Raw genomic sequence first — 23330 nt, forward strand, 5'->3', positions numbered from 1 at the left:
TACCGGAACCGGTAGTGCAAAAAACTAAGGAACCATTGCCTAAGCAACCTCCTCCCTATCCTCAAAGGCTTGACAAGAAAAACAGTGAGAATCAATTCAAAAAGTTCATTGATATGATATAGAGTCTCTCGATAAATGTGCCATTAGTTGAAGCCTTGGAGCAAATGCCCGGATATGCAAAATTTATGAAGGACTTGGTTACAAAGAAGCGGTCAATGAATTTTGAAACTATCAAAGTCACTCACCAAGTGAGTGTAATTGTGCATTCGATGGCTCCTAAGTTGGAAGATCCCGGTGCGTTCACAATCCCTTTTACCATTGGAAGTGCCGAGTTTGCAAAGGCTCTTTGTGATCTTGGGGCGAGTATCAAATTGATGCCCTATTTGGTTTTCAAGACATTGGAAATTGGGCAACCAAGACCCACATCTATGAGATTACAAATGGCCGATCATATAATGAAGAAACCGTTGGGGGTGATTGAGGATGTATTGGTTCGAGTTGACAAGTTCATTCTCTCGGCGTATTTTGTTATTCTTGATTGTGAAGTGGACTATGAGGTCCCGATTATTCTTGGTAGACCTTTCCTTGCTACGAGGAAGGCTCTTGTTGATGTGGAAGCCGGTAACCTCACTTTCCAGGTGGGTGATGAAAAGGTAGTGTTCCACGTATGCAAATCTATGAGGCAACCGAATAGCAATAAAGTGTGTTCGTTTGTGGACTTGGTGACTGATGTGATTATTGATGATACAAGTGCCACGATTAATGTGGGTGACATGTTGGAGGCCGTCTTGCTAAATTTTGATGATGATGAGATTGATGACTTCATGGAATGTGTTAATTCTTTGCAAGGAATAGGGTCGTAGAACTATGCACCCCAGAAGCTTTCCTTGGATCTTGAGAATAGGAAAACTCCTCCTACAAAGCCTTCAATTGAAGAGCCTCCTATCTTGGAGTTGAATCCATTGCCTCCACATCTCAGGTATGAATTCTTTGGCCCTTGTTCTACTTTACCAGTTATTCTTTCCTCTTGTTTGACTAACGTACAAGTTGACTCTACATTGGCGGTGCTCCACAAGAGGAAGAAAGCTATTTGGTGGACTTTGGCAGATATTTGGGGAATAAGCCCCGCATGTTGCAGGAACAAGATTAACTTGGAGGAAGATGCCAAACCCTCCATTGAACTTCAAAGGAAACTCAATGAAGCCATGCAAGATGTGGTCAAAAAGGAGATCATAAAGTGGTTAGATGGCGTGGTTGTCTACCCCATTTCTGATAGTTCGTGGACTTCTCCGATGCAATGTGTTCCGAAGAAGTGGACATAACTGTAGTCACCAATGATAAGAACGAGTTGATTCCAACAAGAACGTTGATCAGGTGGAGAGTGTGTATGGACTATCAGAAGCTAAACAAAGTCACAAGGAAAGACCATTCCCACTACCCTTTCTTGACTAAATTCTTGATAGGTTGGTCGGTCAGGCGTTCTATTGCTTTCTATATGGATATTCAGGCTACAGTCAAATCCTTATTGCCCCGGAAGTTCAAGAGAAAACAACTTTTACTTGTCCCTATGGCACATTCACTTTCAAGCGGATGCCATTTGGCCTGTGCAATCCACCGGCCACTTTTAAATGGTGTATGATGGCGATCTTTATGGATATGGTAGATGACTACCTTGAAGTCTTCATGGATGACTTTTCGGTAGTCGGGGATTCCTTTGATGATTTCTTGGCAAATTTGGATAAAGTATTGGCAAGATGTGAAGAAGCGAACTTGGTATTGAATTGGGAGAAATGCCATTTCATGGTCGAGGAGGGCATTGTCCTTGGCCACAAAATTTCAAAGAAGGGCATTGAGGTCGACAAGGCGAAAATAGAGGTGATTTCTAAACTTCCACCTCCAACATCCGTGAAAGGAGTGAGAAGTTTCTTGAGTCACGCAGGGTTCTACCAGCACTTCATAAAAGAATTTTCCAAAGTGGTGAGCCCCTTGTGCAAGCTTTTGTAGAAAGATGCTAAATTTCACTTCAATGATGATTGCATGAGAGCCTTTGAATTGCTCAAGTTCAAGTTGACAACAACTCCTATCATCACCGTTCCTAAATGGAGTATTCCTTTTGAGCTCATGTGCGATGCTAGTGATGTAGCAGTTGGAGCAGTTTTGGGGCAATGTATCAACAAGATTTTTCATCCGGTCTACTATGCTAGTAAGACCATGAATGATGCCTAAGTCAATTACACCGTTACCGAAAAAGAGCTTCTTACCATTGTGTTTGTTATTGAGAAGTTCCGCCCATACTTGATGGGTGCAAAGGTTATTGTTCATATAGATCATTCGGTGTTTCGCTATCTTATGGGAAAGAAAGATTCAAAGGCTCGGTTGATGAGATGGGTGCTATTGTTGCAAGAGTTTGATATTGACATCCAAGATCGTAAATAGAGTTAAAATCAAGTAGCGGACCACTTGTCTTATTCGTAGGAGGAGGGGAGGCAGCATGATGGCCTTGAAATCAATGATTCCTTCCCCGATGAGTAACTCTTGGCTATTTCAATGAAGGAGGTGCCATGGTTCACCGATCTAGCAAACTACCTTGTGTGTGGAATCATCCCGGATGAGTTCTCTTCAAATCAAAGGAAGAAGCTCAAACGAGACTGTCAAGATTGTTATTGGGACGAGCCTTACCTCTTCCGGATTTTCACGGATGGGGTAATTAGCAGATGTGTACCGGATGAAGAGAAAAATATTATTCTTGAAGCTTGTCACTCTTCACCTTATGGTGGTCACCATGGCAGAGCAACAACGGCGGCTAAAGTGCTAAGTTGCGGTTTCTATTGGCCCACTCTCTACAAAGATGCAAGTGATATGGTGAAAACATGTGATGAATGCCAACGGGCCGGTGGAATCTCGAAGAAGAATGAAATGCCTCTCACTACCATTTTAGAGATTGATATCTTTGATGTGTGGGGTATTGACTTCATGGGACCCTTTGTGAGTTCTTGTGGAAACACCTACATCTTGGTCGCGGTTGATTATGTGTCTAAATGGGTTGTGGTCGTTGCTCTACCCAATAATGAAGCGAGAAGTGTGGTGGCATTTTTGAAGAAGAATAGTTTAACAAGATTTGGTACTCCGCGAGCTATCATAAGCGATGGGGGGTCGCATTTTTGCAACAAGGCTTTTGATACCTTGCTTAGTAAGTATGGTGTCACTCATAAAGTTACGACTCCCTATCATCCTCAAGCTAGTGGTCAAGTGGATGTCTCTAACCGGGAGATAAAGAGTATCTTGTCGAAAATAGTGAATGCTAACTGGACGGATTGGTCAAAGAAGCTTGATGATGCACTATGGGCTTATCGGATTGCTTTCAAAACTCCTATCGGATGTCTCCATACCGGTTGCTGTTTGTCAAAACTTGTCATCTTCCGGTAGAAATAGAGCACAAAGCCATGTGGGCTTTAAAGAAGTTAAATCTTGATTGGGATGCAGCTGCTAACTTGAGGGTTGCACAATTGAATGAATTAGATGAGTTCTGGTACCATGAATGTGCAAGTTCGTCCTTGTACAAAAAGAAAATGAAGTACCTTCATGACAAATACATCCGAAACAAGGAGTTCAAGGTGGGCGATCTTGTTTTGTTGTTCAACTCACGATTGAAGATGTTTCCCAGAAAGCTGAAATCCAAATGGAGTGGTCCTTTTGAAATTATGGGTGTGACACCTTTTGGTGCATTGGACTAAGAGAACAAAAATGATGAGGTATTCCGAGTCAATGGTCACCGAGTGAAGCATTATTTGAGACAAGATGATGATGGTCACGTGGTGGCAGTGATTGATTTGAAGTGATGGTAATCTGCGTCATGCCGCGACGTTAAATCAGGCGCTTCTTGGAAGGCAACCCATGTTTATTTTCTTTTTCTCTTCTTCTTTTATAGATATGTGTTATTTTGTACTAACTGGATTTGAAGTGTGTTGCAGTACTACGTGTGCTTTAAAGGAACTGTGTTCAGAAACAATTGGCTAAGTATGGAAAAAGTGCAAGCCGCACAATTTTGAATGCTACAGTAGAAGGCAATTGCGGCCGCACAAATATTGTGCGGACCGAACAAATTGAGATGAAAAATGCAAACTCTCTGAAGTTTGTTTGTCAGAGAAATAGCCAAAGTGCGGCTACATAACGAAATCTGCGGTCCGCACCAAAATCTGCGGCCGCACAGCTAAATCTACGGACCGCAGATGAGCAAAGGCAATTGAACTATTAGGTAGCAGAGTGCGGACCGCAAAAGTAATTCTATGGCCGCACTCGATCTCTTGTCCCTTAAATTTGGCCCTTCAATATAAATAGTACTTGTGGGGATACTGTTCGACTTTTTCCCTCTCTGAGTTCAAATTCGTAAAAATTGATATTTCTTGCTAAAGTAGCTGTTCTCAAGCCTAAAATTTGTGATCACTCATCTGCATTAATTCAAATCTGGTATGCTCAAATCACTTCTAGGATTCTTCAATTTTCTTAGTTTAATTTACAATTTGTTAGTTATTTTAAGCCATTTGTCACTAGAGGTCAATTTTATGTCTATGTAGGGGTTTAAATTATGTTGGGTCAACTCCTAATTGCTATCTGGGGAATGGGTATCTTGATTATCTTGTTTTATTGCTATTACCATGTCGAATTTGTGCAAAAATTGAAACCCTTAGAAAGTTTGCCCAATTTAATTTTGAAATCTGCGGCCGCACAAGAAATTGTGCGGTCCGCAGAAGTGGAGATTAGGGCAGTTGGTGAAGCATGAATCTGCGGACCGCACTTGAAATTGTGCAGACTGCAGAAATTCCACCGCGGACGCAAAAATATGTGTGCGGCCGCAGATCATACCAATCTTTGTCTTCAAAGAGTTGTTATTTTGAGGTATTCAATGTGCGGCCGCAATAAAAATTATGCGTACCGCACTTCAGATGTGCGGTCGCACTCAAAATTGTGCGGACCACAATTTTATCATTGCGGCCGCACTTCCAAATTATGCAACCCAGTCTGCGGCCGCACTTGCAATTGTGCAGACTGCACTTCCCCACCCTGCACTCTGGTTTTACACTATGATCATTGTCTGTGTTCAGTTGAATTACAACTGACTTATGTTATTGCTTGTTAAAGAAAATGATCAGATCTCGAGGTCATGGTGACACGTCAAAGGGGAGGGATGAACCTTCCAGAGGCAGAGGTAAAAGCAATTTAACCCTCGCCCTCCAAAGGGTAATTAGCAAGAAAGCCACAACAGGCCGAGGAAGACGGCCCAAGCCCTCGGGAAGCATCGGAGGGCGACTCAGTGCAAGAGCAGCCTACGGGTCAATCACACCCACAACAGCCACAGGGAAGGTACCAACTTAGAAACGAACCTTCCTCCTCACATAGCACTTTCGAGGGTTCAGAGAGTTGGCAAAAGCATGAGCCGATAAAAGAAAATGCCTCAAAGAGTTCCCCTAAGGAAAATAAAATGCCTCAAAGAGTTGGGAAAAGCATGAGCCGATAAAAGAAAATGGAGTGCTTAAGGAAAGGTGAACCCGTTCTATCATAGCTTATCCAACCTTAGTCCAAAAGCCTTCACTGCATCCCTAAAAAGACCTACGTGATTTCAAGCCGAGTAAGCTTACATTAGTGGTGATTTCCATGAGAGGCAAGCCTATGGTACATAAAGTCATACTTGCGACATTCTTTTGAGAGAGATAAATGAACCTTTCACAAATCTTTGAATTGAGTGCTATATTCTTAAGTGAGATAGGCAATCGGAGAGTAGTGGATGAGGAGTTTGGGATCCATAATGACCTACATGAAAGAGCGATCTTCCTTGATGAATAAAGTCAACTCTTAATGCTCAAGTGTCACATTAGAACCATTCGTGCTTAAACGTTTAACGTGTTTCCTTGTTCATAATTCATAAGTGTCGTAGGTAATTGTCGGTCCCAATTGATGTGTGATTGATTCACCTTTGATTAGCTGGAATGGCTCTTAACTTGTGGAGGACAGAACAACTTTATTTGCTTGAGGACAAGCAAAAGCTTAAGTTTGGGGGAGTTGATAAGTGGGGATTTTGACTACTTATTAGCGCCTTTTAGCTTTCGTTTTAGTCCAAAAGCGCTTAATTGTATTCTCGAAAACTGATGAAATGTACTTAACTGCAGGAATATTGGAAGATGAGCTCCCGAAATAAAATCCAACTCAAGAATGAGTAATCTAAACTCAAGGACAAAAGAAGGCTCCAAAGCTCAAAGTGCGGACCGCAGAATATCATCTGAGGCCGCAGGTCGTGAAGCAATTCCATCGCAGAATGTTGCAAGATGCGGACCGCACACGAATTGTGCGGCTGCAGAAGCTGGGTCAGAGAAAAAGTTCAGAGAATATTTACCTCCAGTCCAACAAAAGTGCGGACCGCACAATTATTGTGCGGTGGCAAAAGAAGAGCTAAGCGGCCGCATATTTCCATATGCGGACCGCAGAAGAACAAAGTGCGGCACTAGACATTATTGTGCGGACCATAGAAAGAGGGCAGTGCGGCTGCACTTCATTATTATGCGGCCGCAGATTTCTAACCTTTTCAAGTTGAAGCAAAGTGCGGACTGCACATGGAATTGTGCAGACGCAGAACCTCCGGAAGGGCATTTTTGTCCGAAAATTCTAGTTTTGTATAAATAGAAGAGTTTCACTTATTTAGGTAAATTTTTGACATCAGCTACTACAGTAGACGGTTTCTTTTACTCTTTTTAGTAGTTTTTGCAATTTTGAGCTTTTTTGAATATTGATTTCATCATTTTAATTATCAATATGGGTTTAATTATCATTTCTTCTCCTGTTTCTTATAGTTTAAGAATGAGTAGCTAAATTTTCACTAGGGTTGTGACTTATCCCTAGTGTGTAAACTTAATGGGTGTTTGATTTATTGATTGTTTATGGTTGGGTGTTTATTATCTAGCCTTGTTCTTGTTTTAATTTGTAGAATTAATGGTTGCAAACAGTAATTCATGCTTATTTGACTTAGTCTCTACTTGAGAAAGAGAGACATAGTCTAGGAAAACTTGGCTAGCAATAAATTGGGTCAATTGAGAGATTGATAAGTCAAATTAAAGGGTTGAATCTAGAGATAGTAAAACCCGACTTGAGCTTCTTATCAACTATTTTATTCAATACACATTTGGACTTGAGAAAGCCAAATTGCACAAAATCACTCTTTGGCCGAGAGGTATTTAGTGGGTACATGAGTGTTGATAGCTATAATATACCCCGACCAATAAAACAAGCTTTAAAGTTTATAACCCATTAAGCAAACACCTAGATGAAGGTCATAGCCCTAGGCCTTTTATATCATTTGGAAAACAACAAAAATATTTTCCTAGTTTCATTCTTTGAATAACAATCGTAGTTTAGTTTAGATTTTTAAACAAAATCAAATATTGCGGAAGTGCAAATTTAGATATACAAACTCACGCGCTAAGATATATACTACTAACACCCATTCATATAGTTCCCTGCGGAATTCGACCCCGACTCTTGTGGGGTATTACTATTGCATCGACCGTTTTTATAACCTCAAGTGAGGAGTGAAATTGGACGAGATCAGTCACTATACCCAAATATATTCTACCCATCCCTTAGCCTACATTACAACCTGGAAAGACCTAATTGATCCTGGACTTCACAAGCTTAGATTAGTAGAGACATACACTACGAGCAAGCCTATGGTACGACCTCAGGATGCACATGAATTTCTTTGTGAGAGTGAGCGAATTCTTTCGATGTGTAAGTTCTTAAATTATACTTGAATGCATATTTGAGTGTGTGGGCTAATTTCTCTCTTTAATTGTGGTGAGAGCACATGATTTACAAAGGATTGGTAAAGTCCAAGCATTTTCAGTTAACACAAGAAGTGAGTCATAGTAAGGAATTTATTGGAGTCATCTCTTGAGGTTAGGATATTAGAAGAAGTCATACAAATATTTTAAATAGTCTTGGCATGGGTCTTCTATAGAAGAAAGATGTCAATAGTTCTTATGTTGAGTTCTAAGTATTGGCATAAGCCATTGTCATTGGTATGATACTTGAATATATTTTGAAAATGTGTTTCTTGCCATTTTGTTTAATTTTGAAAGTTGCTCGAGGACGAGCAAGAATTTAAGTGTGGGGTGTTGATAAACGGCCAAAAATGCATAATTTTCTGTGTACTTTCATCTCATAACTTGTGTGGTTACAGTAGGTTACATGAGTTTTTGTATTGAATTATGCTCATTACATGCATTCTTATGTGTATGAGCAAGTTAGACGAAAAATGAGCAAAAGAAGTTGATTCATGACTAAAAGACAAAAGAAGGACTTTGCTCGTTCACTCTCGCGTGCACACGAGAGAGTGAACGAGCTAGCTAAGGAAAAGCTTGAGAAAAAATAGCGGATTATGGCAAAAAGTCATGGAAGTGCACGAGAGACCTAGAAGGAAAAGAAAAAGAGAAGAACTTCGCTCGTTCACTCTCGCGTGCGCATGAGAGAGTGAACGAGCTATCCTAAAAAGGCTATTTCAAAGTGGTCTTATATTATTTCGCCTCATGCTAATCCTATCCCATATAAATAGTCTTTAAACTCACTTTGGGGGGGGGGGGGGCATTTTTAGAGAGTATTATCGACCAACGGAGGCAAGAACACACTAGGAGCAAGGCGGAGAATTCTTCTATAGGTTTTTCACTTCCTTCTTCCTATTTTCATTATTGGATATGAATTCTAGTATTGTAGTTTTGCATACTATTATGAATAACTAATTCGTTGTCTGGGGTTTTGATGGAACCTTTTGCAGGATGAATTATTATTATATTTTTATATAATTGAGCCGTTGGATTTCTCTACTTGTTCAACTACGTGTTTATTGTTGTTGATTGAATGGCCATCAAATAACCGTACCTATTTAGTGTGCATATTGATCGAGAGAGAGAGTACATATTTAGGTAGTTATTGATCAACATCACTCCTAACGTATGTGAGAGATCAATACGGAGTGTTTTAAGGCGGGATTAGAGATAACGAAATCTTGATGTGATCGTAGTGAGCGGTGAATTAGTGCCAGCTAGCGTAGTTCGAGAGAATACGTCTAGTAAATTGTGGTAGTTGCTCGAGCGAGAGCTACGACACCCAAAGTACTCACGATCGGTAGAGAATACTTAGGCAAAATTATAGAAGACGTACCGGGAAGGATTCCGACAATTGGGGAAATCATAACTCTAGACCTCCTTAATCTTGTCTCCACCCCTTAGTATAGTTCACTCCTTTAATTTGTTAGTTAATTAGTTTAACATAAGAATCTTTATATTTATAACTTGGGAATTATTCGAGCTTGTCTTCTTAGTGATAGTCAATAGTTGTAGTTAAACCTTAGTTCTCTGTGGAATTCGACGCCGCACTCTTAGACCGGATTATATTTGCAGCGACCGCTTATCCTTTTAGGATTAGAGTTGGGCGTGATCTGTTAGCATCCGGATAATTGGTTAAGTAGAGCTTTAAACAATATATATGATGATAACTTCAAATCAGTTGGACAAAAGAAAATCAGTCGGACAATTGGTGAAAGCATACTTACTATAAATATATATAACATTGCTATAGAGTCCTGTTTTTATTGACAGATTCGGATCTGTGGAACTAGAACAGTTCTTGTTATTACTACTCATAAAGTGAATCCATTATTCTTTCTCGTTCACCCTGTTTTATTATTATATTTCAGTGTTCTTTCAATTGGAATTTAATGTGTACTACAATATAACCTATGCGGAAACATTTCAACTAACATATTTCTCATTCTTGCTGGTGAAACATACCAGTTCAACACATATTTTCCTTAGATCTTTCAATGTTCCCTATACATCCAACAATATGGGGTGAGTAAAAGCGTTTTAAATCCAATGAAATAGATTACACATATATATCTTGAACAAAAAATAAAACAGAATGTACAAATCAGCTGACTTGAGTTGACCCAGAAAATAGCGAGTTTATTTAAACCATCCACTCCCAAAAGAAATGAGAAGAACTTCATCAGCTGCAGAGAGAGAGACGCAAATTATGTGTTATGCGAGGAACCAAACGATCAGAAACTTTATGACCATTTTTAAGACGAAGAAAAAGAAAAGGTTGTCTTGCATATCTTGTTTGCCCACTTGCAAAATGTGCTTCTAACTAGTTTTGCTTCTTTCTTTCCGTTGACTTAATTCTACGAAAATGTCTTAAACATTTTGATTTTGATAGAATACATTTTCTAGCGTTTGTAAGTTGAAACTGAAAACTGAGCACTCCCTTCATCTCAATTTGTATGATACTCTTTAGTTTTTAGTCCGTGTTAAAAAGAATTACACATGTATATATTAAAAACAATTTAACTATAAACTTCTCATTTTATCCTTAATGAGATAATTTATACTGCACAAATATTTATGACCGGGCGTTATGTGCCCATCAAACTACATGCATAAAATGGGACGGAACGAGTATTCCAAAAGGTGAAAGACTAGCAAATGCAGTCTAAGTGCCCATCAAACTAGACGTCTAGGAATTTTGAATATAAACTTCTCATTTTATCCTTAATGAGATAATTTATACTGCAAGTGTTTACGACTAGATGTCTCCACATTACTATAGACGTTATACAGATCGTCCTCCAGCCCGCTAAGAACGTAATTCTTGCACAAAAAATCAGAATATTTCCATGCCTCAGTCACGAGAAAGCGTACATTGTCTGAAATTTTATCAGGCAGAACAGGAACATCTTCCTTAATAAACTTTTGTAGACTTAAAGTCGTTAAGTAGAACATCTTCTGCTGCCACCGCTTGAAATCACTACCGAAAACTTTTCCGGCCTTTTCTGCCAATGCCGGTGTTGTTCGGCTTGTCGATGCATTGGCAGTCACCATAGGAACAACCTGGTTTCCGTTCTCAGTCGTCATTTCTATAAAAGAATGACACAAACAAACGTTTAATATACGACGGAGTTTTTATATCTTCAAAACGGATAAAACTAGAGTAGAAAATCACATAGATTTTAATCTCCAATGGAGTAAAAAATCGCTAGGATTTTAATCTCCAAATAACAGATAGTAAACCAAAACAGAATATACGTTAAAGTAAACAAATGGAGTAGAAAACCACGAAGGCTTTAATCTCCATAACGGGGGTAGAAAACCACACAGGTTTTAGTCTCCAGAACAGTATGTATAACACAAATACAGAATATAAAATTAAGCTCCTTAAGCTTGTTAGTATACCGTACTTGTAAAATAATTCTGAAGAAGAAAACAACGTATAAACCGAAATGTAGAAGAAGTAGAAATTAATTCGAGCCCCTTGAATTCACAGTGTTTCCTTAAGGAACTTAATCTCCTCCTAGGTTGTGAATTATTTCTTCCAAGGATAGAACGGATTACACATTGGTGTAGCGGTATTTCAAACCCCAGTGTTTCAACGAACACAAATGGCGGCAGCAAATCACACTTACGTTGTTTGTTTTGTAAGAAAACAATGCAAAAATGAAGAGCATAATTCAGAATTTTTGTAAGGAAAATCTGAGGGAATGGTCTACTATTTATAGCCAACATGTTGAGTTTAAACGAATGACTAGAGTGGGTTGCTCTAGTAGTGAGCACCCTCCACTTCCAACCAAGAGGTTGTGAGTTCGAGTCACCCCAAGAGCAAGGTGGGGGGTTCTTGGAGGAAGGGAGCCGAGGGTCTATCGGAAACAGCCTCTCTACCCCAGGGTAGAGGTAAGGTCTACGTACAAACTACCCTCCCCAGACCTCACTAGTAGGATTATACTGGGTTGTTTTTGTTGTTGTTGTATGTTGAGTTTAAACGAAGAGGTGCAACTCTTCAGAATGTCTGTTATGACTGTTCATGTAAAACGTCCATTACGTAAATGGCTATTTATGCAAAATAAAACGGGAAATCAAAGTGTGGAGGAAAATTAATATACCGTTACAAAATGGCTAATTTGGTCCAAAAAACTAATCAATCAATCGATCATTTGACCGAAGCCGAAGCCGAGCGAGCGACGACGCGCGGCTTGCCTTCTTCTTAACTCTTTAAGAGTTAGAAGAAGAGCAATTGTATATATACCCATCAAAAGTCTTTTCCTCTTCCAATATGGGAAAATGTCCCTTTGTCAAGGAGGGAAAATCAAATTTTTATTTTTCCTCCATTTCTTTTTCACCCTCTTTTAAGCTAAACTAAGCTTAAAACCCAATAATCCCCCACATGAATTGGGAATGGCTATATCACAGAAATATGCATGAAAACTGTGTAATTCACAAACAAGGATTAATCACATCTGAATAAGTAGGTTTTCTTTTGAACTTTCCGTAGTGAACTTATGTCGGATATACTCAGTCAATCGGTAGATTTGATATCTTTGAACTATCGAACTTTGGTGTATACCTAGACAACTATAAGTCACACAATCAAACCTTAACCATCTTTGTTTTCTTATTGTTGTGTTCATTTCAGCCATGAACACCGTCTTGTTTCATAAGTGCACAGAGAACTGGTCCTACAAAATTCTACTTGAAGCGACTAATACTTCACACTTACATAGGTGATTCCTAAATGTGTCATCCCGTAGATACACTATTTGATATACCACGTACCAAATTTAGAAACAATTAAGAAGCCTTAATGCTTTATCCTTGGTACTGAACATTGTCTCATCACGAGAATGGACCAAAATTTTAGTTAACAATGTTGAACCGTCATTAATGACTTTGTTTGATCTCCTTGAACCTATATCTTGGGATCTCCAGTCTTCTAGGTAGAGTTACCGCCACAATGACTTGTCATCAGCCGTAGTCCCATTCCCATTGATGATTTCTCAACTACCTCTCTAGTTAGGCCTTTCGTAAGTGGATCCGACACATTATCGCTTGACTTTACGTAGTCAATTGTCACGACCCAAATTCCACTAGAGGTTGTGATAGCACCAAATTCCAGAAAGCTCAGGCCGATACTAAGCTGGAACAAAAGAACATCCTTCCACAAGGCGACGACATTAGCCCAATCGAATATGCAGGGAGAATCATCCTGCACTACATCCGTAGTGCCATTAAAATTCCTCGATTCCCAATTTATAATAAGCGTTTCACGTCGCATAAGATTGAATAGGAAAGAAATGAAGGCATAAGTCTCGAAGGAATCAAGTCGCACGATGAGAAATTAAGAAGGGAAGTGCTTCTAACAGCCATGTAGCCTCTTGAATATAAGTAAAGACGTCTCCGTACCGATCGGCAAGACTCTACTAGACTTGCTCATGACTCGTGAGACCTAAGTGAACCTAGTGCTCTTATACCAAGTTGTCACGACCCAAATTCCATTAGAGGTCATGATGGCGCCTAACACCGCTGTCAGGCCAACCAACAATAATTGATTAACTTAATTACTCATTTCAATATTTTTAAAATCATAATTTCCTTCAGTTAAATAGTAAGAGATAGACTTTGCAAAGTAAATGATATTATTTTCACAACTACAATACTAAACAACCCATAATCACCCTCAAAACCCGGTGTCACAAGTACATGAGAAACAACTAGGAAATATATTAGAAATACAACATCTGTCTGAAAGTACAATTAGACATGAGTGTGTAAGTAACTCGGATGGAGACTTTGTGCGTGCTGCGGACTCGTAACGTGGAATGCAGCTTACCTAAGTCCCTGCAATAACCGTGCCTTTGCGCCCACAAGGCCACTAGACATATATGCACCTGCACAAAACTGTGCAGCAAATGTAGTCTAAGTACGTAAATCAACGCGTATCCAGTAAGTATCCAGTCGAACCTCGAAGAAGCAGTGATGAGGGGTCAACTCTGACACTTACTATGGGCTAACAATAAATTATTGATATTATAATTAAGCATGGATTGTATAGAACAATTGTAAACTCAATAACATGAAGTAAGTAAACAATTCTTTTGTTAATAGGAAAATTCCACATCTATTTTCGTCATTTCGCATTTTTTTGTATCTTAGGCTAGTGAAGCAATATCAATTATTATTAATTCCAAAGATTTATCATGCGCAAATCATGCCAAGGTTGTACGGACCGATCCGGCATAAATATTTAAACTGTGCAATACCAAGAGTCGAATGCCGCGAACCATAGATGCATCTATCTGCTACCGAGGCGTTCGACCCACTCCACAAAAAAAAAATATACATTTACAACAACCAATTCAAGATTTATTACGGGCAAGTATCCAAGGGAATACCAATTCTCATTAACGGTCAAGAAAATAAAGTTTAACCTTTTACAATTCCTCTATCAAATTTCAATATGATTTAAGCAATTAAATTGACAAGTAGGGCGCAAACATCTCAAGTATAACATGATTTGGGTCCTAGACTACCCGAACATACACATAACAGTAGCTACACACGGACTCTCGCCACCTCGTGTGTACGTAGCAACCACAAATAGGAGCACATATTAAATCATTTCACCTATGGGGTCAATTCCCTCTTACAAGGTTAGAAAAGAGACTTACCTCGCTCCGAAATTCCTTAACCGGCTCCAAAGCCTTTCCAACAACTCAAACTGATGCCCATCGCTCCAAAACTAGTCAATAAATGTGCAAATCCATAAATATATACTCTAATACTCATTGTAATTCAATTTCCAACTCCGCTAGAAAAGTTAATAAAAATCACCCTCGGGCCCACGTGCCCGGATTCCAAATATTTTCGGAGATAATATTTACCCATAACACCACGAACTCGATTGTATTACTTATTCCAAATTTCATGTCCAATTTCATGGTAAAAATCGAAAAATACCAATTTCTATGTTTTTCTTCAAAATCCCAAATTTTTACAAATTATCATGAATTTACAAGCCTAAATTCGTATATTTAACTCACAAGTGGTAGAAATCACTTGCCTCATTATTGACAGTGAAAATGATGCTCCAAAAATCGCTCCAAGGTTAGCCCTCATGGAGGAAATTAAATGAAAATGGCCAAACCCCGTTTTATTAAGAAACCTTACTGCCCAACCACAATTTCCGCTTATGCGGTCCAATAGCCGCTCCTGCGGCTCCGCACCTGCGAAAATTCCATCACAGGTGTGGTTTAAGCTCGGCCCAACCGTCCCCGCACCTGTGCCCCATGCAGCGCATCTGCGCTGCCGCTTCCGCGATCCTCATGCGCATCTACGCATTTGTGCCTGCTTCTGCGGCCCCAGGCCTTTTGGCCAACCTCCACTTCTGCGCTTTCCTTGCCACTTTTGCGGCATCGCACATGCAGCCCTTTTTCCGCAGGTGCGATTCCACCAGCAACCAGAAAATCCCTGCATTCCCTTAGTTCAAACATCGATCCGTTAAGCATCCGAAACTCACCCGAGGCCCCCGGGACCCCAATTAAACATACCAACAAGTCCTAAAACATCATACGAACTTAGTCGAGCCTTTAAATCACATCAAACAATGCAAAAACATGAATTACCCTCCAATTCAAACTTAATGAACTTTGAAACTTCAAACTTCTACAATCGATGCCGGAACCTATCAAATGACGTTCGATTGACCTCAAAATATTCACACAAGTCATAATTGACATTACGGAACTACCCCAACTTCCGGAATCGAAATCCAACCCCGATATCAAAAAGTCCACTCCTGGTCAAACTTCTCAAAATTATCCAAATTTTCCAACTTTCGCCAAATGACCCCAAAATGACCTACAGACCTCCAAATCGACTTCCAGACGCGCTCCTAAGGACAGAATCATCATACAGAGCTATTCCCAGACTCGGAATCCCAAACAGACATCGATAACATTGAAATGCACTTTATCCCAAATTTATAAAATTCTTCCAAATGCCAACTTTCCATAATAGGTGCCGAAACGCTCCCGGGTCATCCAAAATCCGATACGGATATACGTCCAAGTCCAAAATCATCATACGAACCTGTTGGAACCTTCAAATCTCGATTCCGAAGTCGATTACTCAAAAGTCAAACATTAGTCAATTCCTCCAACTTAAAGCTTCCAAATTTAGAAGTTTCTTTCCAAATCGACTTTGAACATCCCGAAACTCAATTTTGACCACACGTACAAGTTATAATACTTGAAGTGAAGCTACTCATGGCCTCAAACCACCGAACGACACGCTAGAGCTCAAAATGACCAGTCGGGTCGCTACATTCTCTCCCACTTAAACATACTTTTGTCCTCGAACGTGCTAAGAACTGTTTTGGAGTTGTACAAAATCACTGTTTAACACCTCGTGCACCTACCCGTGCTACCACAACTCAGTTGAGCTTATTAGCTTGAGTCAGTCTAAAGATCTTCCTTTTAATTTAGTCAAATAAACCTTGGAGCCAAATTCTAACATCCGGAATTCTCCACCATGCATGTTTTCAACATACGAACACCGTAACAATCGCTACACGATGCACCAATACATGATTGCATACCTTTGCTGAATTCACACCATTCACTGCATAATTCACATGACCATAATAACATCCTCCGATAACAATAGCCGAAATCCCACGAATATGATGCCTACAACACACCTCATGACGCATATAAGTCATGTTTCAACTCTTGCAATACTGCCACGATGGAAGAGATGTCTAGAAACTCATAACCACCTGCCGAATCTCCATTTATGGAGTCCCTCCTCCTGACAAGAACCATTACCTCATTCTAAACTGAATAACAATATATTCTCTTTAATGCACCTTATATAAATCTTGTCACACTAATTTCAGGTACAATAATCTCGTCTCATCCAGTACAAGTTCCTCAGGCAATAAGCCACCTCAGACACTGCCAAAAGTCTCGCATGATGCCACAATGTGCCAACAAGCTACAAACTCGAATGTGATACATAAGGAAAAATGAACTCTGGAGAGAACTGCTCAACCCACGTAACTAATTAAACAACTGAAAAGATGTCATGATCCTTCCTCCGAAAATGAGGGACAAAACACAGGAGAATAGATATAGGGAACTGTACTCTACATCCCACTATTGCGGCGTGCAACCTAATCCAGACATGACACCGTTGTGGCGTGCAACCCAATCCAACCATGATACCTGTTACGGCGTGCCACCTGATCCAAACAACATACCTGTGGCAGCGTGCCACCCCATCCACCCATAATAATCTAAAGAAAACACACATCGAGCTGTAACGCTTATACTCACAAAATACCTGAATATCAGCATAAGCAAGCCAAGTGTAAAATACAAATCCTGGGGAGACGGGTAGCGTCATACGTTATAAAACTCAAGCACAACTAAGGTGCGATATATGATCTGCATCTCGAGAGCCATCCTGCTCACATAACACCACCGCTACGCGGGACCTCAACACATTGTACAAATAATCAAGTTGTCTCACAACCTACATGGTGCAATAGAGTATTACATGAAATAGTTGGCAACGAAACTAACATCCCACACCCGAATACTCTTCCATAAGGAATGTTATGCTGAATGAACACACCCAGGCTGGTGTAGAGTACACATCCACATTTGGAAACATCAACGGACCTCAAACCAATTCTGATCATACCATGCTTGGTCAAATAACCTCTCAATGATCTACAATGACCCTTTCCCATGACATGAAAGAACAACTGTCGAATCCGAAACAAACTTCCACAATTCACAACCATTTGAATAGAGCACCTTTTCAGGCCTAAACCCTCACATTAGCGATTAGTACAAAAATCTCCATACTTGATTTCAATTTTTAATCAATCAAGTGACTACATGTCACACTAATACAATCTTCCCGTGGGATACGCTCCCACGACCTTCCGCACCAGGTAACAAGTTTGCACCTCCATACCACCAGCCACATTAATGCTGTAAAGCAAATCAAGAATCCGCAAATTAGTACACAAAGACTCTTACATAGGAAACCAATCTCAGGTGGCACTAAATACAATACCAGCTGATTCTAACCATCTAAATTCTTTCTTGCTCGTCCGAGCTCGTGACATTCTTGTCAACACCGAATCGCAACTGTGATCCTCACCTTCCAGTTTCCATGCCGCTCACTGCATCTAACATGACAATACGTGAGAGTACAAGAATTCCATAATAACTCCTGATCCACTAATAGAATAAACACTCCATCATATAGCAACCTTTCACTTAATTAATTTCAGGAGAACCATTGCAACGCGCGACCAAATTCTCATAACCATAGAAAATACAACCCCAAGTAGTGGTCTAAACCACCATGACCCTTCCGGGATCCATCTACACATAACGTGCTATAATAACTCGAATACCTCCAAGTAAAATCAATTACGGTGGCCGTCAAGCCTCGCATGTACCGCCACTACCACCTGTAAAACGTAACACGTTGAAGGAACTAATCATTGCCACATCATGCCAATTCAGCCATTGCTAGCCGATCCGACTTCTTCTAATTTACTTCGGACGTGCCTTAGTAATAATAATAGCTCCATTCAAAACATGACAAACCCAATTCCCACTCATCCAGAAGGACCCTATTTCACAAGACCACATTGTCTCAAAACCCACAAACCATCGCATACCCTCCTTGTGCGCACATTCGCATCTTTAACTGGTACACCCATTCTGATATTTCCTTTATGAATCTAAAGTTATTTTCTCCCATTCCTCCAGTGCTACACTGCAGACCGATGATAATGGAACACTCCAAACCCCTTATCGTAATCCGCTGCAATGCTCGATACTTAATCATACCACGGACTCGAAGTACTTAGACACCACACTTTAAATTTGTGAATCCATTAGGACCATTGTTGAGAGTCACCCACTCTGTCTTGCTCCCAAATGTGATCCAACTCCAAGGCCCTGCTAGCACATGAACACCTTCTCAAAGAAGCACCCGCCTGACACCACAAGACACCTCCCACATGTACTTCCTCATCCTCCGCTGCCCAGTTATTGCCTTAAATCAAAATATGTCTCTGTAGCACTTGAACCAATAGATCGCTACCACTCTAAACCTCTCCGGGGATCATCCTTCTCGAGCCATCAACATTAGGAACACCGATTCGATTCTGAACCACTGCACATCGCATTCTCTAACAGTCGCTTCCCCGATACCATTTCATAATATCCTGCCCCGAAGGCGAATTGAAGAAGACCATAACACCGACGAACTTAACAAATTCAACAAGGACAGTGACACCACATCTCAGATGACAATTCCACCATGCTCGAAAATACCAAGCCTGATTAATCCATCAACCCAAACCTAACCATTCTTAGTCTGATTGCCTTTCCTCCGCTAGAAATAAAACACTGAACCACTGAATCATGCATTGAGAAACACCTCATTTCGAATCATTCACTGCCCCGACACGTAGACAAGTATCCTAACATTACCTCAATACTGTGCTATAATAACTCATAGTCATTGTAGTAATCTGTGCACAGTCTCTAAACCATAGAAAATACCGATACTGAGCTGGAACAAAAGAATATCCTTCCGCAAGGAGACGACATTAGCCCAATTGAATATGCAGGGAGAAACATCCTACACTACATCTGTAGTGCCATTAAAATTCCTCGATTCCCAATTTATAACAAGAGCTTCACGTCGCATAAGATTGAATAGGAAAGAAATAAAGGCATAAGCCCCAAAGGAATCAAGTCGTACAATGAGGAATTAAGAAGGGAAGTGCTCCTAACAGCCCTGTAGTCTCTCGAAGATAAGTACAGACGTCTCCGTACCGATCGTCAAGACTCTACTAGATTTTCTCATGACTCGTGAGATCTAAGTGAACCTAGTGCTCTGATACCAAGATGTCATGACCCAAATTCCATTAGAGGTCATGATGGCGCTTAACACCGCTATCAGGCCAGCCAACAATAATTGATTAACTTAATTACTCATTTAAGTATTTTTGAAATCATAATTTCGTTCAATTAAATAGTAAAAGATAAACTTTACAAAGTAAATGATAGTATTTTCACAACTATAATACTGAACAGCCCATATTCGCCCCTGAAACTCGATGTCACAAGTACATGAGCATCAACTAGGAAATATATTAGAAATACAACATTTGTCTAAAAGTACAATTAGACAGGAGTGTGTAAGTAACTCGGATAGAGACTATGTGCATGTTGCAGACTCGTAACATGTAATGCAGCTCACCTAAGTCCCTGCAATAACCGCGCCTCTGCACCCAAAAGGCCACTAGACATATATGCACCTGCACAAAAATATGCCGCAACTGTATTATGAGTACGTAAACCAACGCTTACCCAGCAATTATCCAGTCTAACCTAGAAGAAGTAGTGACGAGGGGTCGACTCCAAAACATTCTATGGGCTAACAATAAATTATTGATATTATAATTAAGCATGGATTGTATAGAACAATTGTAAACTCAATAACATGAAGTAAGTACACAGTTCTTTTGTTCATAGGAATCTTCCAAATCTATTTTCGTTATTTCGCATTTTTTTGTATCTCAAGCTAGTGAAGCAATATCAATTACTATTAATTCCAAAGATTTAGCATGCGCAAATCATGTCGAGGTCGTATGGCCCGATCAAACATAAATATTTAAACTATGCACTGCCAAGGGTCGAACGGGTCGAACCATAGATGTATCTATCTGCTACCGAGGTGTTCGGCCTGCTCCACAAAAGAAACAAAAATACATTTACAACAACCAATTCAAGATTTATTACGGGCAATTATCCAAGGGAATACCAATTCTCATTAACGGTCAAGAAAATGAAGTTTAACCTTTTACCATTCCTTTATCAAATTTCAATATGATTTATGCAATTAAATTAACAAGTAGGGCGCAAACATCGCAAGTATAACATGATTTGGGTCCTAGACTACCCAAACATAAGCATAACAGTAGCTATGCACGGACTCTCGTCACCCCGTGTATATGTAGCCCCCACAAATAGGAGCACATATTAAATCAATTTACCTATGGTGTCAATTCCCTCTTACAAGGTTATAAAAGAGACTTACCACGCTCCGAAATTCCTTAACCGGCTCCAAAGCCTTTCCAAAAACTCAAACCGATGCCCATCGCTCCAAAACTAGTCAATAAATATGCAGACCCATAAATATATACTCTAATACTCATTATAATTCAATTTACAACAATTTCTAACTCCGCTCGAAAAGTCGATAAAAATCACCCTCGGGCCCACGTGCCCGGATTCTAAATATTTTCGGAGATAATCATTACCCATAATACCACGAACTTGATTGTATTACTTATTCCAAATTTCATGTCCAATTCCATGGTAAAAATCCAAAAATACCAATTTCTAGGTTTTCTTCAAAATCCCAAATTTCTATAAATTTCCATGAATTTACGAATCGAGCCGAAATAAATCGAGCCCAGGGTCGAGGGCCACGATCGATGGCAGGGATGAGGATCAGGCTCGAAGCCACGATCGAGCCTAGGGTCTAGGGCCACGATCGAGCCTAGGGTCTAGGGCCACGATCGAAGGCAGGATCGAAGATCAGAGTCGAGAGCCATGATCGAGGGTCAGAATCGAGGCCCAAGATCGAGGACCTCGATCGAAGGCCAAGATCGAGGCAAAACCGAGGTAGTCTGGGCAGAATTATAAAAATAGGGACTTCGTCCCATTCCCCATTTTTGACAAATTGGAGCTTGAGGAGAGGCGAGTTTTTGATATATTTTCAAGGAAAACTTGAGGTAAGTCTCTTGTGATCATTTCTACTCCATAATATTGAATTATCATCGAATAATCCGACTAGATTACATGATTTTAAGGTGTAAATTAGAGATTGGAACTTAGAAATTTGGAAATAAGATTTGTAGATTTTGAGGGTCGAGTTGAGGTCGAATTTGGTAAAATTTGTATGGGTAGACTCGTGGTTGAATGGGCATTCGGATTTTGTAACTTTTATCGTGTTCCGAGACATGGCCCCCACGGGCGATTTTTGGGCTAAATTTCGCATTTTTATGAAAATATTTGTATTTTCTTATGGAATTAATTTCAATAAATTTTATTGACTGAAACAAATTATTTGTGACTAGATTCAAGGCATTCGAAGGCCGATTTGCGCGGCAAAGGCATAGCAGAGTAAAGAGTTTCACCTTTTGAGGTAAGTAACAGTTTTAAATCTAGTCCTGAGGGCATGAAACCCCGGATTTTGGTATCATGTGATTATTTTGGAGGTGACGCACATGCTAGGTGACGGGCGTGTGGGCGTGCACCGAAGGGATTATATCTTGGTCCGTCGGGGAAACTGTAAAGTTGAATAATTTGTTGTTAGCTATATGCTCTCTATGTGTTAATAAAATTTGACTGTAAATCATGTTACAAATCATGCTTAGGCTATGTGATAGTACTGTAGGGACCCGTAGAGGTTGCGTACTTATTGAATTGCCTTCTAAATGCTATATGTACTCAGTCTCAGTTTTCACTTGCACATTTTATCTCAGTCTCTGTTATTATTATTGATACATAATATCATTGTTGTTTGGGCTGATTTCATGATTATTGAGAGCCCGAGAGACTGAAGAGATTTATGACTAAGTGAGGCCGAGCGCCTGATTATGAGATATTGATATCATAGCACGTAAGTTGTCTGTGCAGCACATGAGTTGGCCGTATAGATCCTTATATTATACTATAGCACATTAGTTGGCCGTACAACACGTGAGTTGGCCGTGCAGCACGTGAGTTGGTCGTGCGGATCCTTATATTATACTATAGCACGTGAGTTGGCCGTGCAGCATGTGAGTTGGCCATGTGGATCTAGATATTTATATTATGGCACGTGAGTTGTCCGTGTAGATTATAGCGCTAGCGCTTGGGCTGTAGGAGCCCCTTCGGAGTCTGTACACCCCCAGTGAATGCGGGTACCCATTGAGAGTGAGTGATGAGGGCTGGGAGCCCAGTGAGTGATTGTTGTCCTAAGAGGTTGTACTTGATTTCCATTTGTTGTTGCACTTAGTTGCTATCTATCATTGTTCTGAAATCTCTGAAAGATTGTTGATATACGGATTACATGAACAGGAACTGTATAAAAATTGATTTGACATTAAATTGCCAGATTTGATAGCATGTCTATTCTTTGCTAGAATTACTGGAAATGAACCATAACTGTGTAGCTCGTTACTATCTTCAGTTCCTTATTTATTATTGTTACTTGCTGAGTTGGTTGTACTCATACTACACCCTGAACTTCGTGTGCAGATCCATGTGTTCCCAGTCATAGCGGGTGTTTATTCTCTCGCACAACTGATTTTACGGAGATTCTGAGGTAGCTGTCATGTTTCGCAGACCTTACCTCTCCTTCCCTATCTCC

At 40.1% G+C, this 23330-nt stretch overlaps 1 protein-coding gene across 1 annotated transcript; it reads left to right on the forward strand.

Annotated features, from left to right (window-relative positions):
- The first annotated feature begins 269 nt into the window (after nt 1-269).
- Nucleotides 270-1322, forward strand: LOC138910303 (uncharacterized). Its single transcript, XM_070201533.1, has 2 exons — nt 270-505; nt 1139-1322. The coding sequence occupies exons 1-2, from the start codon at nt 270-272 to the stop codon at nt 1320-1322; spliced, it is 420 nt and encodes a 139-aa protein (XP_070057634.1).
- Nucleotides 1323-23330: the final 22008 nt, after the last annotated feature.

This window comes from Nicotiana tomentosiformis, chromosome 4 (genome assembly GCF_000390325.3).
Source record: "Nicotiana tomentosiformis chromosome 4, ASM39032v3, whole genome shotgun sequence".
In the NCBI taxonomy this organism is placed as follows: Eukaryota; Viridiplantae; Streptophyta; class Magnoliopsida; order Solanales; family Solanaceae; genus Nicotiana; species Nicotiana tomentosiformis.